The 17,140-nt window shown below is 36.1% G+C and overlaps 1 protein-coding gene and 1 long non-coding RNA gene across 10 annotated transcripts in view; one reads left to right on the top strand and one right to left on the bottom strand.

Annotated features, from left to right (window-relative positions):
- CEP128 (centrosomal protein 128) overlaps positions 1–15,899 on the top strand; it is a 442,691-nt gene extending 426,792 nt beyond the window's left edge. For all 9 annotated transcript variants that reach the window (XM_073011225.1, XM_037984338.2, XM_073011227.1 and 6 more), the window contains 2 exons: positions 5,711–5,819; positions 13,153–15,899. In XM_073011225.1, the coding sequence (XP_072867326.1) occupies positions 5,711–5,819; positions 13,153–13,256 (213 nt within the window). In that variant the 3' untranslated portion in view covers positions 13,257–15,899. The remainder of the gene's footprint in view (positions 1–5,710; positions 5,820–13,152) is intronic.
- LOC140710117 (uncharacterized) lies at positions 12,064–13,237 on the bottom strand. Its single transcript, XR_012091022.1, has 2 exons — positions 13,145–13,237; positions 12,064–12,125 (listed from the first exon to the last, which is right to left on the bottom strand). It is a non-coding gene; the product is annotated as an uncharacterized lncRNA (long non-coding RNA).
- Positions 15,900–17,140: the final 1,241 nt, after the last annotated feature.

The following is a 17,140-nucleotide window of genomic DNA, read 5'->3' as shown; positions in this document are numbered from 1 at the left end:
GTCATATATGACAGGCCCACAGCTAGTATTATACTGAACAAAAAACAACTGAAAACCCTTCCTCTAAGATCTGTAAGAAGACAAGGATGCCCACTTTCCCTAGCTGTTAAACATAGCCTTGGAAGTCCTAGTTAAGAGCAATCAGAGAAGAGAAAGAAATAAGGGGCATCCAAATTAGAAAGGAAGAAGTTTTGCCGATGATATGATCTTCTACTTGAAAAAATCTAGACTGTACCGAGAAGCTATTAGAACTGTTAAACTAATTCAGTAAATTTGAAGGATACAAAATCTACATACAAAAATTAGTAGCGTTTTTATATTCCAACAATGGACAATGTGAAAAAGAAATCAAAAAAGTAATACTATTTACAATACCCACAAATAAGATACCTAGGAATAGACATAACCAAAGAAGTGAAGGATCTCCACAATGAAAACTATAAAACACTGATATAAGAAATTGAAGAGGACACACACCAAAAAAATGGAAAGATATTTTATAGTCTTGGATTGTAAAAATACTGTTAAAATGTCCATACTACCCAAAGCAATCTACAAATTCAGTGCAATTCCTGTGAAAAGATCAATGACATTCTTCATGGAAATAGAAAAAACAATTCAAAAATTTATATAGAACCACAAGACCCAGAATAGCCAAAGCCATCCTGAGCAAAAAGAACTAAGCTGGAGGAATCACATTACTTGACTTCAAATTACACTACAGAGCTATAGTAACCAAAACAGCATGTTGCTGGCGTAGAAACAGACACGTAGACCAATGGAACAGAATAGAGAGCCCAGAAACAAATCCGTACATTTACAGTGAACTTATTTTTGACAGAGTTTCCAAGAACATACATTGGGGGAAAAGACAGTCTCTTTGATAAATATTACTGTAAAAACTGGATATTCATATGCAGAAAAATGAAACTAGAATGTATATCTCTTATCATATACAAAATTCAGATCAAAATGAATTAAAGACATAGATGACCTCAAATTATGAAGCTACTATAAGAAAAAAGAAACTCTCCAGGATATTGGATTGTGCAAAGACTTTGAGGAATACCCCAGAAGTACAGACAACCAAAGCTGGAGAGCTGGGATCACATAAAGTTAAAAAGATGCTGCACATTAAACAAAACAATCAGCCTCATGAAAAGACAACCCCAGAATAGGAGAACATTTTTGCAAACTATCCATCTAATAAGGGATTAATAACCGTAATACATAAGGAACTCAACTCCATAGAGGATAAAACCTAATAATTTGATTTAAAAACAGGCAAAAGATCTGGATTGTCATTTCTCAAAAGAAGATATAAAATGGCAAACAGGTGTAGGAAATGGGCTCAAGATCATTGAGAAATATAAATCACAATTCTAAGATATCATCTCACCTCAGTTAAAGTGGCTTTTACCCAAAAGACAGGCCATAACAAATGCTGGCAAGGATGTGGAGAAAGGGGAACCCCCATACATTGTTGGTTGGAATGTAAATTAGTACAGCCACTGTGGAGAACAGTATGGAGGAGTTTCGAAAAGCGAAAAGTAGAACTATTAGATGATCCAGCTAGGTATCCCACTTCTAGGTATACAGGGACCAAATGGGAGGTCATTGGATCATGGGGGTGGTTTTCCCCATGCTTTTCTTGTGATAATGAGGGAGTTCTCATGAGATCTGATGGTTTTCAAAGTGGCAGTTTCCCATGCTCGCTCTCTCCTGGTGCCATGTGAAGTAGGTCCTTACTTCCCATTCTCCATCCGCCATGATGGTAAGTTTTCTGAGACCTCCCCAGCCATCTGGCACTGTGAATCAATTAAACCTTTTTTCTTCATAAACTACCTAGTCTCTGGTAGTTCTTTATCACAGTGTGAAATCAGACTTATACAGGATTATTGTACTCTGTATGCCTGTATCAAAATACCTCAGGTACTCCATAAATATACGCACCTATTTTGTACCCATAAAAAGGTTTTAAGTAATTTTTAACAATGTATGTTTAGTAAATGTTATGAGTAACTCTACCAATAAATTTTTCAACTAAAATGAAATTGATATTTTTTAAAGCCTTAAAATGTATCATTCAGTAATTTCAATTCTAGGAATTTATATTAAATATATAAAAATATGGACAAAAGTTTTTATACCAAGATGTTTATCAAATGATTATTTATAACAGAGAATACTGAAATCAATTGTAAATTTTGAACAATACGAGATTAGTAAAATAAAATACTAAATAACCCTAATAATGATAACGATGATCATGATAGAGAAAATTCCTGTGAAAAAATAGGAAACAAAATTGTCAACGAAGGTGATCTCCACATAAACAGATATTTATAAGTAAGACCTGGGAAAATGTATCCTTAAATTATACTAATAAGTTTTTATTTTAAAATATTTGTTGAATAATTTTTCTCCAGAATTTTCCCCATATTTTTAAAATTTGCTAGAATGAAATATGTCAGTGCCATATTTTGACTGTCATACGCCAAGTAGCTGGCTTTATCATTAAAAATTTAAATTAGGCCAGGCACTGTGGCTCACGCCTGTAATCCCAGCACTTTGGGCGGCCAAGGCAGGTGGATCACCTGAGGTCAGGAGTTTGAGACCCTCCTGACCAACTAAAAATACAAAATACAAAAATTAGCTAGGCATGGTGGTACATGCCTGTAATCCCAGCTACTGGGGGTGCTGAGGCAGGAAGATCACTTGAACCTGGGAGGCAGAGGTTGCAGTGAGCCAAGATTGTGCCACTGCACTCTAGCCTGGGCAACAGAGCAAGACTCTGTCTCAAAAAAACAAAACAACAAAAAAGAATAATAAATTATTATTTTTCTCTAAATAGAAAATATATAACCAATGCTTTGATGCCAGCTGACTTTGTTTTAGAAATTTAAAACCATGCCTTTTAGGAAGAATGAATAGTATTTAAATAACTTTGTTTAATTCATCCTTCCTCTGGTAGGCACATTTTGAGGCCACCATGCCACTATCTGTTTCAACAAGATGCTCAACCTGTGTCTCTACTCTTTTCCTCTCACTGTCTTTCTCAATTGTGGCATCAGTGAGTAAAATGTGTGTTTGCTTTCCCTTATTGACCTCTAATCATCAAAGCATCTTTTAGTGGGAAACCATTTATTATGCTTTTCTCTTTCAAAACCATGATTTATATCAAAACCATGATTCAGTGGAGATTTCTAGCATTGGTTGAGATCATAACCCTCTTCTCCATTTATACATCTTCCAATTCCAGCCACACCTGTAGTATGTCACATCTGAACTACAGTAGCTAGTTTACCTGTCTCTAGTTGCCCAATGTCAGCTCATTCTAAAGTAGTTGTTGGAATACATTTGGGGCTTAATGTATATCCTTTCCTTTCTAGAGATCCTGCAGTGAATGACTTCGAGTTTCTTATGAAATTCCCATAATTAGTGAAAATTGAAAATCACTTGGTTAAAAACTTCAGGGTCTTCATCTTAAATCTAGCTAACCTCCTGTATTAGTCTGATCTTGTGTTGCTATAAAGAAATACCTGAGCCTGGGTAGTTTACAAAGGAATTGGCTCACGGTTCTGCAGGCTCTACAGGCATGGTATCGGCATCTGCTTGGCTTTGGGAGAGGACTCAGGGAACTTTTACTCATGGCAGAAGGTGAAGCAGGCACAGGCACTTCACATGGCAAAAGCAGCAGCAAGAGGTGAGGGGAGGTGCCACACACTTAAAAAAACAGATCTCCCCAGTACTCACTATTGCAAGGACGGCACCAAGCCATGAGGGATCCGCCCCCATGACCCAAACACCTCCCACCAGGCCCCATCGCCAACACTGGGGAGTACGCTTCAACATGAGATTGGGGCATGGGCAAATACCCTAACTATATCATCTCCCTTTGGTACATGAAGGCTAGTGATCTTGAACCACCTGAGGATTATGTTCGTGCCTTTGGCTCAAAGTATATGGACCTTTTAAAAGTATTTTTTTAAATATTTGCCCTTTCTTTTGCACTTACGTACATTGTATGTGACACAGAAATAAAATATAAAGTTGGTACTTGGTATAGAGAAGGACAGCTAATTCATCAGATGGTCATGTTACATGAGGCCTTACTCCATGTGGGGACCATATTTTGAGAAATCTTTCTGGGCCTCCTAAGCCACAGATATGGAATTTTTGCCAACATTTCTTGATGCCTTCATCTCCCTAGAACCCCACTGTTATCCTCAGTTATGGTCTTAACTGGTATTCGTACTTCAATCCTGTGCTGCTTCCATTCATTTTCCAAACAGAGGCCCAAGTAATCTTTGGAAAAAAAAATAAATCAAAGTTTGTCATCCTTCTCCTTTAAAGTCCTGATTGCCTTCTGATTGTACTTTAAAAGAAAAAGAAGTTTCAAATCCTGAGCATGGCCCTGGACCTCACTGTAATCTCTTCCTCCAGGCTTAGTGTACCTAAGCTGTGGGGCCTTCCTCCAGTTCTTCAGACACACCAAGCTCCTTCTTACCTCTGCACTTACTTGAGTCTGGAACATCATTCCCTGACTGCCCTCCCTGATCCTTCTCCTCACCTTCCGCTTTCTCATGCCCCACCGATGCATTTTCACCTGGCTGATTTCATGGATTCACATTCCACATTCAAACATTGCCTTAACTATCACCTCCCAGAGAGGTCTTATCTGAGTCCTAAATCTAAACTTGGTTCTTCCTGTTATTACCTGTTTTTATAGCACTTATCATAGTTTTTAATCGTGTCATTTGTTTAATGCCTTTTTCTCCTGCAAGCCTGAAGGCTTTCTGACTGTAGACCCCAATGTCTTGCTTTCTCTTAGCCTACCACATAGGTGCCCAATAAATTATTGTGAGTGAATGAATGAATGAGTGAAAGAAGGAAAAAAATCACAAGTATGATAAATAAGTAGGAAACATTCATGGGAAGAAAGTGCAGTTTTACTGTTTATCAAAGGAAAGTATATTAAACACCTATTTTAAATCTATTTATTTTATTAGTAAAATTATTTAACGTTATAGCTGAGATATGTGGAGAAGGACACATTCATATAATACATAAGGAGAAGGACCTTTTCTGGGTTCATTTTCATTTACTAAATATTTATTAAATGAGTGAGAGGATGAATATAATCTAGAAAGCAGTCTTCCTAAATGTATTTTAAAACGTCAAAATTATTTTTATTGACCCAGTATTTTTTCATGAGAATTCGTCATAAGGAATAGTCCTAGATATGGAAAAGGTTATATGTCTAAAGATATTTCTCACAGTGTCATGTATATGAGTAAAACATTGGAAACCACCTAAATGCCAATAAAATATGGCTGAGTAAAACATAGTATATCCACTGGATAGTATAAGAGTATCTCATAAGCTAAATGTTAGGATAAATAATGACTTCAAAAATGTTTATAGCATAAGTTTAAGTTAAACACAAAGTTTTATAAATTCTATTCATGGGGGAAAAAAGACTGGAAAGAAATATGTCATGCTGCTATAGCAATGGGTGATTTCTCCTTTTTTCCAAATTTTCCTTAACTTGCCCATATTTGATTTTTACAGTGATTATAGTTATATTAAATTGTGCATGTACAACATAGCTTATATATTAAGATTTAATTTCAGCTTCAGTACATTTAAATGAGTCTTGGTCCTTACCTTGTGTAATCATTGAAATGCTGTGCCTTTTTTTCCTTAGGGTGACAGAACCTTTCCAGAAGGTTCCCACACTCATGGGTTAGATCACTCATCATCTTGGCAGGATCACAGTCGCTTCCTGTCTAGTCCAAGATTTTCATACATGAACTGTAAGTAATTAAGTCCTGTACCCGTTTTTAAATTAGATTTAAGAAAATGCAACACATGGAAAAATTAGTTTAAGACCAGTACATGATAGTGATATTCTTAAGTCTGAGAAAATCCTCATGAATCATACAAAAATTGTTCAAGGATATTCATAATAGTACACAGTTTACTAAAAATATGTAGAATCCCTCCTTTTTAGACTTTATACTTCTCAGAATAACTTAAATAACCACCCAAGGTAAAAATCTTAATTAGGCATATTTTTTGTTTGGAGATTGCTAGTAACTATGGATGAGTGAGTAAAAAATGTTATTTTATAATAAAACTCAAATTATCAAAAAATTGAAGGTCTTTGCAATATAAATGTTGAGAAATATGTAATCTTGTACAAAGAGTAAGAATACTATTACTGCTAGATTTCACTCTGTGAATGTTCCGTAAATCTTGATAAATGTCATCAATGTCAACAAGGTATGAGTCCATTGGCCCAAAATGCCACCTGCCACCATCTATCCCTGCCATCTCCATTCCCTCCTATATGTGGTCTTCAAGGTTCAGCTTATATGTAATTTCCTTAAAGAAGCTTCACAGTTTGAAGTGTAGTCTCTGTTATGAGCACCCACAGTGTGCTACAATTTTTCTTTTTATCTTGAGGATAGGAGCAATGCCTGTTTTGTTCACCACTGTTGCCTTGGCACTCTATATAGTACTTGGCAAATAGTAAATACTCAACTAATATTCAATTAATATTAAATTAATATACATGTAAGTTGTTTTTGTTAAGTCCACATTTATCTAAACTTTTGGGATCCAAATGTTATTTAATGGATTCTTATTTAGGAAATAATTTCACTCTTCAGTTTACCATGGGCCTGTAGGATTGTACATTAAATTTGATAATTCTGTCATTTAAAATAGCTATATTGCTCTAAAATAAAATACCAAAATAAGCCACTAGGAAGTAGGTCACATCCAAGGGTGATAACTCTCATTTTTGCTGGTTTATATTCATGGATTCATTGAATAAATATTTATCAGTTTCTGATAAATGGTTTGGGTTTTCATTATTTCATGATTATTTTATTCTAAATGCAGAGCATTTTTTCTTCCTGTCCTAATCATTTTCCCAAGTGACTTTGTATCTACATAATCCAAGAACCACCCTTCAATATGGACCTCAAGTTGGTTATGGCACCTCAGAATTTGATATACACATAGGCCAATTTTCTTTTTCTTTCATATTTAGCAATAGAAAATTTTCTCCAAGTCCTTCTAATATAAACAAGCATGGAGGAGGAAGCAGGGACTTAGCATCATGAAACATCACAGTGTCCCAATTAGTAAGACATTCAAGAGCCTGGAGATAAACACCACCATGATGTGAACACAGAGGTCTTTGTTATACTGCTGTTACTTTTGCCATTATGACCTTCATAAGCCTTCCTAGAAAGGCACCTAGAGGGAAGTGGTTAGAAGACATTAAATGGCAAACATCAAGATTTTTGGAATTGTATTTATTACTATGATAGGCAGTGAAAGAACCTGTATTTAGGTTTTGACACTAGCATTTCATGACCAACTGTGGTCATTTCTTTAATTAAGATATAGTTCTCACAAGCAACGATAGATTTCTATAGAAATACACTGGCTGAAAAGGAAATAAACAGGAAAAAATATCAAGAGCATAATTGAAAAAGAAAACATTTATTATAGTTTATATTGTAAAATCTAACTGAAAAAATTAGCCTAAAAAGTAAAACTCTTTATTAGTTTAATTAGTAAAAAATTAATTAATTGATTAATCCATAGCCTTATGTTTTACTATTCTTCTCGTGTACAAGTTTGTTTTATGAGTTTCTTCCCAGACTTATCCCCATATTTTCAAAAATACTTTTAAAAATTTAATCATAACTACCTTGTCATTAATTACTTTCAAGTAATTGAATTATAATTATTTCTGGAAAACATATTTATTCTTATGTGCTTTTCTGATAAGCCATAAGTTTTCTGTTTTTAATAATGGGGCACATTAGCCGTGAGAAACATTAGGATTACCCTGAATACTTCTTTTTTGTAGCAAAATTTCAGCTCAGTTATAGAAATTGTCCTGTAATTTTTCTTTAATCTCCCTTTAAATTGAAAAATGAAAAAGAAGAGATGCCAGGACCAACAAAGAGGAAAACAGAACTTACAGCAAATAAGTAATACAGGGAACAGAGGATGTTTTAAAGAATATCATTAATACCCTTTCAGAGATAAGAGAAAATATTATATCCACTAAATTTAACAAGGGCAAAATACTATGAAAAAGGAACACAGACTAAGCAGTGTCAGAATTTTAAAATATAATTTCCATAAAGAAAAAAGAAAACCAGAAAGGTGGAAAACAATGTGAAATAACCACAAAGAAAGGAGAAGAAAAAGAAAAAGAATGGGACAATAGAGAGAAAAGATAAAGTTTTTAGAAAATCAATTCAGGAGGGACAATAGATGATTAATGTGAGTCTTGAGAGAACAGAGAAAACAGAACAAGAGGCCAGGAGTGGCCAGGCCCACCCGACAAACACCCACTGACAGCGGCCATGCTGAGATTTTCCTTCGCTCTTTTCCTATATAGATGCCCATGTGCCCGGATCCTGCACCTTCCTCTTTCTTGTTTCACTCCTTTCTTTTGTAAGAGTGATGCAGGACAAGCAAGCCCCAAAATTGAGGCTTAGTCTAGGCGGGTTCTTGGCTTCACCCAGGGAAGAATTCAAGGGCCGGTGGTGCTAGCAGCAGTTTTTATTGAAGCGTCAGTGTACAGCAGCAGCAGAGGTCCTGCCGCTTGCAGAACAGGTCTACCCCATAGACAGTGTGCCCAGAGCAGCAGCCCCGAAGCAGTTCTGCACTCATAGTTATACCCACTTTTAAATATATGCAAACTGAAGGGCAGCTTATGCAAAAATTTCTAGGATGAGGGTGGTAACTTTCAGGTTGTTGGGTGGTCGCCAGGAAAATGGGCAGTAACTTCCGGGTGTTGCCGTGGCAATGATAAACTGACAGGCACACTTGTGGGCGTGTCTTATGGAGAGGTGCTTCTGCTTGAGACCCGTTTTAGCTAATCCTCAATTTGGGCAGGTATCCAAGCCCTACCTTTGGAGTCTAGTCCCACCTCCTACCTCTAGAGCACATAAAAGAAAAGGAGGTGGGAGGCCGAGGCAGGAGGATCATGAGGTCAGGAGATCGATACCATCCTGGCTAACATGGTGAAACCCTATCTCTCCTGAAAATACAAAAAATAAGCCAGGCATGGTGATGGGCGCCTATAGACCCAGCTACCCAGGAGGCTGAGGCAGGAGAATAGCATGAACCCGGGTGGCAGAGGTTACAGTGAGCCAAGATCATGCCACTGCACTCCCGCCTGCGTAACAGAGCGAGACTCCATCGGAAAAAAAAAAAAAAAAAGAAAGAAAGAAAAGGAGGTAAATATTTCTAGTCTTTGTATTTCTAAAAATAGATTTCTTCCATTAACACTTGACTGAAATTTTAGCTGGCTATAAAATTCTAGTTGAAAATTATTTTCTTTCTGAAGTCATTGAACAATTATCCTCCAAAATCCAATGTTGTTGAAAAACCCTTCATTCGTAGATAGACTGTCACTCCTTTGGAGTCATCTTCTGCACCCGCTTCCTACCCTACCACATTCTTTCTTCTCCTCGCTCCAGGAACTTTTAGGATCTTTTCTTTCGCCCCAGTGAGTTTGTGACGATGTGCCTCAGGGTGGGTCTTGTTTTATTTATTTTTCTAGCTACTTTTGATCTGGACACTCATATTTTTCAGTTCTGCCGTAGTGAAGGAAGAAAGGAAAGATTCTATCCAGAAAATTTGCAGGAAACAAACTAAAAACTGATATATTATCTGATACAATTGAACACTTAAGAAAAAAGACTACTAGTGGACATATGGCAGATCTAACTGAGCACTTAGAAGCACGATGGTCACAGAGAAAGAGCAAATAAAAAGGAATGAAACAAGAGTCAATAAACCCAGGAGAAAAAAAATGAACAAGAAGAGAAATGTTTTCATAGTATATTCACTATGTTTTCATGAGCCATATTTAGTCATAATAATGTAAACAGTCACATAACTAAAAGCTCATATGTAACTATATTGGGAGTATGGGGTGAGGAGAAGGGGGTGAGTGTGGATAATGTCTAAAAATATAAATCAGAAAATAGCAATATAGGCTTCTCCATGTTTTACAAAAATGAAATAAATACAGAAAATAAAACTAGAAGAGGTGATCATCATAGCTGACTCTCGGGAGTGGGATTGTGGAATTCAGAGAGGTAGAACAAGAAACTCCTGTTTTTCTGTGTAACCCTTTGGTATTATTTGATATGTGTATATACTCTTTGGCTAAAAATGATTCTTACAAAGTGTTACTAAGAAAACCTCAGCTTTTATATCTGACTAGGAAATGTCTAATTTTGTTGTTAAGTTTCAGGTGGAACATGAAAGCTGGGGTTTGGAGTTTGGAGCAGTTGAGATCTGTATGGAGACTTAGGGAGTGGATAGTCATAGGTCCTTAGGCAGACATGAGTTTCTAGGCTCACAGAACAGTCAGCTCCTTACTCTACTCGGAATTTGTACTGAGTGAGGCCCTTTCGTTTAAGCTGTAGATGCTAAGACATTCATTCTGCTGACTTAGATGCCCTGTCAAACTGTGACAAAACTAAAGCATAGAATCATTGACCATGGAAAAAACAAAGGAAATGGGAAAATACTGCATAATTTGTGGTCTCTGAAGCGATCCAGCATTAATGAAAGTTTGTTTTAAGAAGTAATTTATGTCAGCTTTGTGTAGTTCAGGTCAATTCAAGAAAAGGTAGATTCCTTCTGCCAGGAAGAAGGGAAGAAATGTATAAATTGTAAGTTTATATTGCTATTGGAAATAGGAACACAGAAATCCATTCTTTAAAGCCATGATCACTACCAAATTTATCCTGGCTTGCTGGAAGTTATGGCCATGAGTCAGGACACTCTTTTAGAAGACTTGGATTCCATTACCTTCAGCCTGTAGACAGTGGGGACTTAGTAAGAGAGACACATAATGTCAGCTTTTGAAACTGTCATTTTTGCTTTTAAAAAGTGGCAACTGACCACTAGTCACTATGTATAGCTCCTTTTAGACTAAAGAAACACAACTCCAGGGCAGAGCCATCACATCCCAGGACTGGGACCAGACCAGATTTCACTGAGGTCCAGAGTAATCTAACGACTTCTAGAAATCTCTCATTTTTTAAGACTGAAATGCTTAATCTTTGTGGAGTTGGTGTCTCCAAACCAGATTTTAAAAATAAATGCATATTATAAATTTTCTGTAAATCGAAAACTATTCCAAAACATAATGTTTGTTAAAATAAATAAACCAAAAAGGAAAGAATTGTTATTCTTCATGGGGAAAATATGTTATCTAAGGATTAGTATAGAAGTTGGAAGTGAATCTTACATATTATTTAAATTTGATATTCTTAGAAAAGCAAATTAATGAAAGATGCTTAAAAATACTATTTCACTTTCTTACCTCAGTATACATTATTGTAAAAAGAAAAGTTAGTATTGTCACTTTGTGTTTTGAGGTGCTTAATGGTAGTTTAAGTACCTGGGGTGAAAAATAATTTATCCACAGCAAGAATAGCACACTATTTTCGCTTCTGTGTTATACTTCAAGGTCCACCTGGTTAACTGTGAAGATACTTCGTATGTAGCCTGTCCTCAGCCTTGTAGAATAAAATGCCAAAGATTAATGGCAATGAAAACACTAGGACACATAAAGGCAATAAAATTGTTTCTTGTCCATTAAAGGATTTAATTCTCTGAAAGTGCAGTTTCTCTGTCTCTCTCATTTTACAGGTTTATTTTATGTGACTGTGGTTCAGGTATTTTTTACTGATTGGTTAAATGCCAGATATTTTTAAATAATTGAATTCTGATTTTTGCAAGTTGACAAGGTACTCTCTAGAGGCACTCCAGAAACCAGCTAGAAAATCCCCAGTTGGCTGTCATTTTAAAATCCCTCAACTATATTCACATGTTCAACCAGTATTTACTAGAAGGCTGTGCGCTATGTCCAGTGTTCAGTTCTGGAGGATACAGTAGTGAACAGGACAGGCAAGGTCATCTCATGGAGAAACAGGTAGCGAGCAAGTAAACAAAGAATTTAAAATGGTGATTGGTGCTATCAAGGTGAAATGACAGAAGGTACCTGGAACAGGAGCACTCCTTTAGATTGATGATCAGGATCTGCCTTCCCAAGGAGGTTACAGCTGAAACCCAAATGGCAAGAAGCAGCAGCTGAGTTGAAATTGGATGGGAATCGTCTTCCTGATAGTGGGGGCAAAAAGTACAAAAGCTCCGGAGAAGAAAGGGACATGGTCTCCTAGAGATACGGGCTACTGAGCGAGTGAGGGAGAGGGTGCAGCCACAGTCAGATGTGTGGATTTTATTCTGAGTTCACTGGGCGACCATTAAGGGCAGGCTGAGGGAGTCACGCAGAAGAATGACATAATTTGATTGACTTTTCAGAAAAGTAACTGTGGTTGTGGTGTGGAGAAAGGATCGTAAGGGAGCAAGAAGTAAACAGAAAGAGAGAAAATGGTGACTTAGGGGCTGTGATGAGAGTAATGGGGATGGTGTGAATGAAGACTCAGGTGAAATTGGTAGGGAGCTCACTCTTAAACTGAATGGATGGGCCAGACAGGACAAAGGAAGAGAGGAACCACGGTTTGAGAAACTGGGCAGATGGGCGTATCATTTCTCAAGTTAGAGAAGAGTAAGGAGTGAGCAGGCATCAGAGAGTAGAGAACAGGAGAGATTTCACACAGACAGTTGGATATAGGCATCTATAGCTCAGACGAGGGGTAGGAGATAGTAAAAGAATAGTACACTCAGACTCCAGGTCTACTTTCAGTAGACTAGAAGTTGTAACAAAGAGGATTCCATAGAAAGGAACCCTTAAGATTTCTGCCTCTAAAATTCTGTGCGAGTGTGCGTATGTGTGTGTGCGTGCACCCATGTGTGGTTTATATCATTGTATCCTGACGAAGCACACACTTTTTACTCTCAGGTATTCTTCAAATAAAAGAAAAATTTTAATTCTCATGTATTTTTTTTAAATGTCATAAATTGGATGTATTTATTCTTAGGTTGAAGGTATCTTAGTCCCTGTAAAGTTTAATTATAGAAAACTAGATCAAATACCATGATACATTAACTACCTTCTGCAAAATTAATTTTTTAGGCCAGTTTTATATTCACCTAGATTTCTTTTTCTTTTTCTTCTTACCTTGCCAGCATTTACCAAAAGAACTGTTGCTCCAGATTCAGCTTCAAACAAGGAAGATGCCACAATGAATGGAACAAGTTCACAATCCAAAAAAGAGGAATATGAGAGCTAAAAAAGCAAATGTAATTTGTTATTTTACATGAGTGTTTCACAAATAATAACATCTCTATTCTTACAGCAATTTGGCCCAGATTATCTAACAGACATACCTGCAACTTTGGCTCTTTGGTATTACCAAACATCGACAAAAGTGACAACACTGTTGGTCCTTGTAAATGGTAAACCAGTCCAAATAATATCAGCTCATGAATGATGTGCAGCTAATTTATTTGCAACTTATACTAGCACAGAAAGAATGATTTTTTTTTCACTTTGTATTTTCCTTTTTCAAGTGTGGTCAGTCACATTTTCCCAACTAAAATTTGGATTTCTAATTGAGGCCTTTCAAAAATTACTGGCTAAAAAGAAGGAAAATGAGTTACCCTTGAGGCAAAAGTTGCCAGCACTTTAGATTCAGGGAGCATTTATATACAACTGATTTTTTGAAAAATGCTTTCTCCCTAATAAATTATCATGTGTTATAACATGTCATGGAGATGTGCATATATAACATTAGACAGGCCACTTTATAAATGCTCAGGACTTTTATATCCATCATCTCAGCAGTCCGCAACTACATACAGTAGCTGAAAATTATTTCCAATCATCCATTTTTAATAGCAATAAAGAATTCATAAATGATATCTGAACTGTTGAGCACTGTAAAGAATTCATAGCACAATTTATTTATTTGTCTTTTTGTGGCCAAATACCCTACTGTGATCACTTCAGTCATATCCTGGACCGTCTTTGGTTTACTGTGACTAAAATCATAGCACCAAACTCTTTTGTCCATGAGATATGTATATAATCTTGTATAATTTGGTACTATCTGCTTCTACCACCCCAACTTTTTTCATCAAAGTGTTTAAGAACATATTCCCTTTACGTGCTAATCTCCTAGTGGAGAAAGATTTATAGTAAATGCTAAGTAATAGTAAACTTTCAGGAACTGAATCCTACTGGGTCATGGATTCTGCACAGACAAGGACAATAAAGCAATACCTTTGTAATATGCATTACATTTTGTGTTCGTTAAAGTACACTTGCTCGTTAGAGTTCTCACATTTCATAAAGATGCTTCCGCTCAAGATATGTTGTCCTAACTTACTGTATTGATGGTACTGAAGAAAAAAATGGCAGCCTCTTTCCATGAAATTGAATGCAACTCTTCCTATAGAACATGAAGATATCTCATCCAAAAATTGCATAACACAAGCTGTGTAACCTGAGAGTATAGCTATGCATTTTTATCATTTATGCATTTTAAAAATCTTTTGAGTTCTTACTATATACCAGTCATTGTGCTAGGAGGAAAAAATGAGATACAAAAACAGGTATGCACATCGCAAAGTTTGTTTGGCATTAGGAATTACATGAAAACAGGAGTGATTTGTTCAGGCTAGCTGGAGAAATTTGGGGTTTGACAACATTAAACAGATTTGATTTTCTTTTATCTAACTTCAGGAATTCTCAGAGCAATGTAATGTACTAATGAGCATTACGAGGATTTATTAGGAGTATCCCATGTAGTGTGACTCACAGTCCTGGTGATCCATATAAACTGTATCACTGTATGGTAATATTTAAAGTATTGAGAATTTATTTCCATTGATGGTTTGACCAACATCAAAATATTTTATCTCCCTGGTCCTAAATAACCAGCAGAGAAGAATATATATGAGGGAAAATCAACAGGTTTTATTTAAATCCTATGGATAAATGTTAGTTAAATAACTTTTTCTTTTATGTATTAGTAGGACCTTCATGCAGTCCATTCTCTTCAATAAGAACTGATTTAAACCATTATTAGTGCATCTGTGTTCACTTGAAAAAAATTGCACCAAACTAATTAGACCTGAAAATGTGAAGTAACTCAAATTATTTACTTGAGAAATCCTTGAAAACATAGTAGCCAGTGATTTTATAACAGAATGGAGAGGAATCTTATGAAATAACTTTTTCAATCTAAAAAAAAAAAAAGCCATTATATCATGTTATTGAATGCCCTGTGCTACTGTTGGATGAATGAAGGTGTCTGACTTAAATGTGGAACACACAAGAACTTCAAAGGCAAAGTCAACTTTTTGTGAACAATAATTTTGTCAAAATTCCTTGGCCTCCTGTTTATATAGAATTGAATCCAGGGACCTGTCTCCTCTGAGGATTTTTCCTATCTCTTGCAGTTACCCTACCCTTGAGTTGGAAATCAAAAAGAATGCTAAGGAAACATTAATAGCTTGATTCGTGCATCTTAAAGCCAACAACTTCTTTCCTTTACTCACCCTTTTGGCAGGATAGCCTCCATTACATGTGGTATCGACCCTGTTTGAATGGTAGCTGGTCCACCATATTGCTTGTAACACAGGGACACTGGGAAGGATAAACCTTTTTCTGCAGTAAGCCTGGTCCAATACTTAATTTGAAGGTTGACCTTTTTGGTTTAATAATTTGATTCTTCTGGCCATCTTTCTCCCTAAACACACTAAACTTCCATTGAAGTTGCTGAAGGCTACAGGGGGAGAAACACAGCTGGGAGAAATCTGGCTTGATGTTTTTCCCATTGGCTAAGGTCATATTATTTCTTTGACTAGTGTCTGACTGGAAGGTTGAAAACCAGTTGGTTATATAACATTTTATGCACCCAGTTTCTCAGAACCACTAACTTTTCTTATTGTTATAGTTTACCTACCTATTTTTACTAATAAAGAGCTAAAATCTATAACTTAATAAAATAGTACGCATACAGCATTTAAAGTTTACATGTATAAAAAATGCCTACCTACTTAAGAAAATGAACCTACTTTTCTTCATTTTTCTCCTTTCAAGTATGGTAAGTGCATTTTTCATTTTGAGTCTCAGTTCAGTGATATGCAAAGTACATTTAGAGCCATTTAGTAGTTGTTACATTTTCTCTAATCTGTATTGAATTTTGTAGTTAGATAACACGTCATGTTTAAAATAGGACCAATTTCTAACATATAAGGAGATGGCACATTTACTTAGCAAACTCTTTTTTTTTTAGGAAGGAATAAATGCCTCAAATTGTTTTACTCAGGATTTGTTCTTATTATAAATGCAACTACACATCCTATGGTAGCCAAGAATGTGAATGATCTTTGAGTAATTTTCCAAGAGTCTTACACCCCCTCCCCAGACAGACTGTTCCAGTGTTTTCTCTCAATTTAAAACAAAACAGAAAATTTGTGATTTTTCATGGCCTTCAAATGAGGAAGCTGTTCTCACGAAAGCATCTGGTTTTCTTGGATCAAAACTAAATTATGAACCTTAGCTGGAAAGGAAATTTGGGAAAGTTTGTATATAAAGGCATTTCATGCACCAAAGTATGATATGAAAATAGTTCCATCTTTCAACGTTTAAGTTCTCAAATGTTTAGCAATAGAAACATATCAACTTATCCCTATTTGACAAAAGAAATTTAAACCACGAAAGATTCCATTTAGTTTCATTTCCTTACAAAACACGACACATCTAATTTAAGGCTGGAAGAAATGCTTACATGGAAAAGCAGAACTTTAGATTCCAAGCCCCCAAATAAATTTCAGAAAATTCACCCTAGCTTTTGATTAGTAACAAAGTAAACCAATCTGCTCTTTGGCGAAACCAGCCTCACCTTCTAGTTCTAACCTCATCTGGCCCTCATCTGCCCCTATTGGCTTCTCCTGCTGTATCTATGCCTATGGCCATATCCTACCTAAATTCAAGCCCAGCACAAGTCACCCTTAGTGTTCTACCAGGATAGCCCCTACCGTGGACCTCTGAAGTCTAGTAACTGTTTGACCCACACTATAAGAGCCGACTCTAGGGTTTGTAGCCCCTGCATTTCTTTTCAGAAGTAGCAAATTAGGAAATGATTTCTATTGCATATGTCTTTGG

This window comes from Chlorocebus sabaeus, chromosome 24 (assembly GCF_047675955.1).
Source record: "Chlorocebus sabaeus isolate Y175 chromosome 24, mChlSab1.0.hap1, whole genome shotgun sequence".
Lineage (NCBI taxonomy): Eukaryota > Metazoa > Chordata > Mammalia > Primates > Cercopithecidae > Chlorocebus > Chlorocebus sabaeus.
The sequence above is the reverse complement of the archived record's forward strand: the minus strand, read 5'-3'. Positions and strand labels throughout refer to the sequence as shown.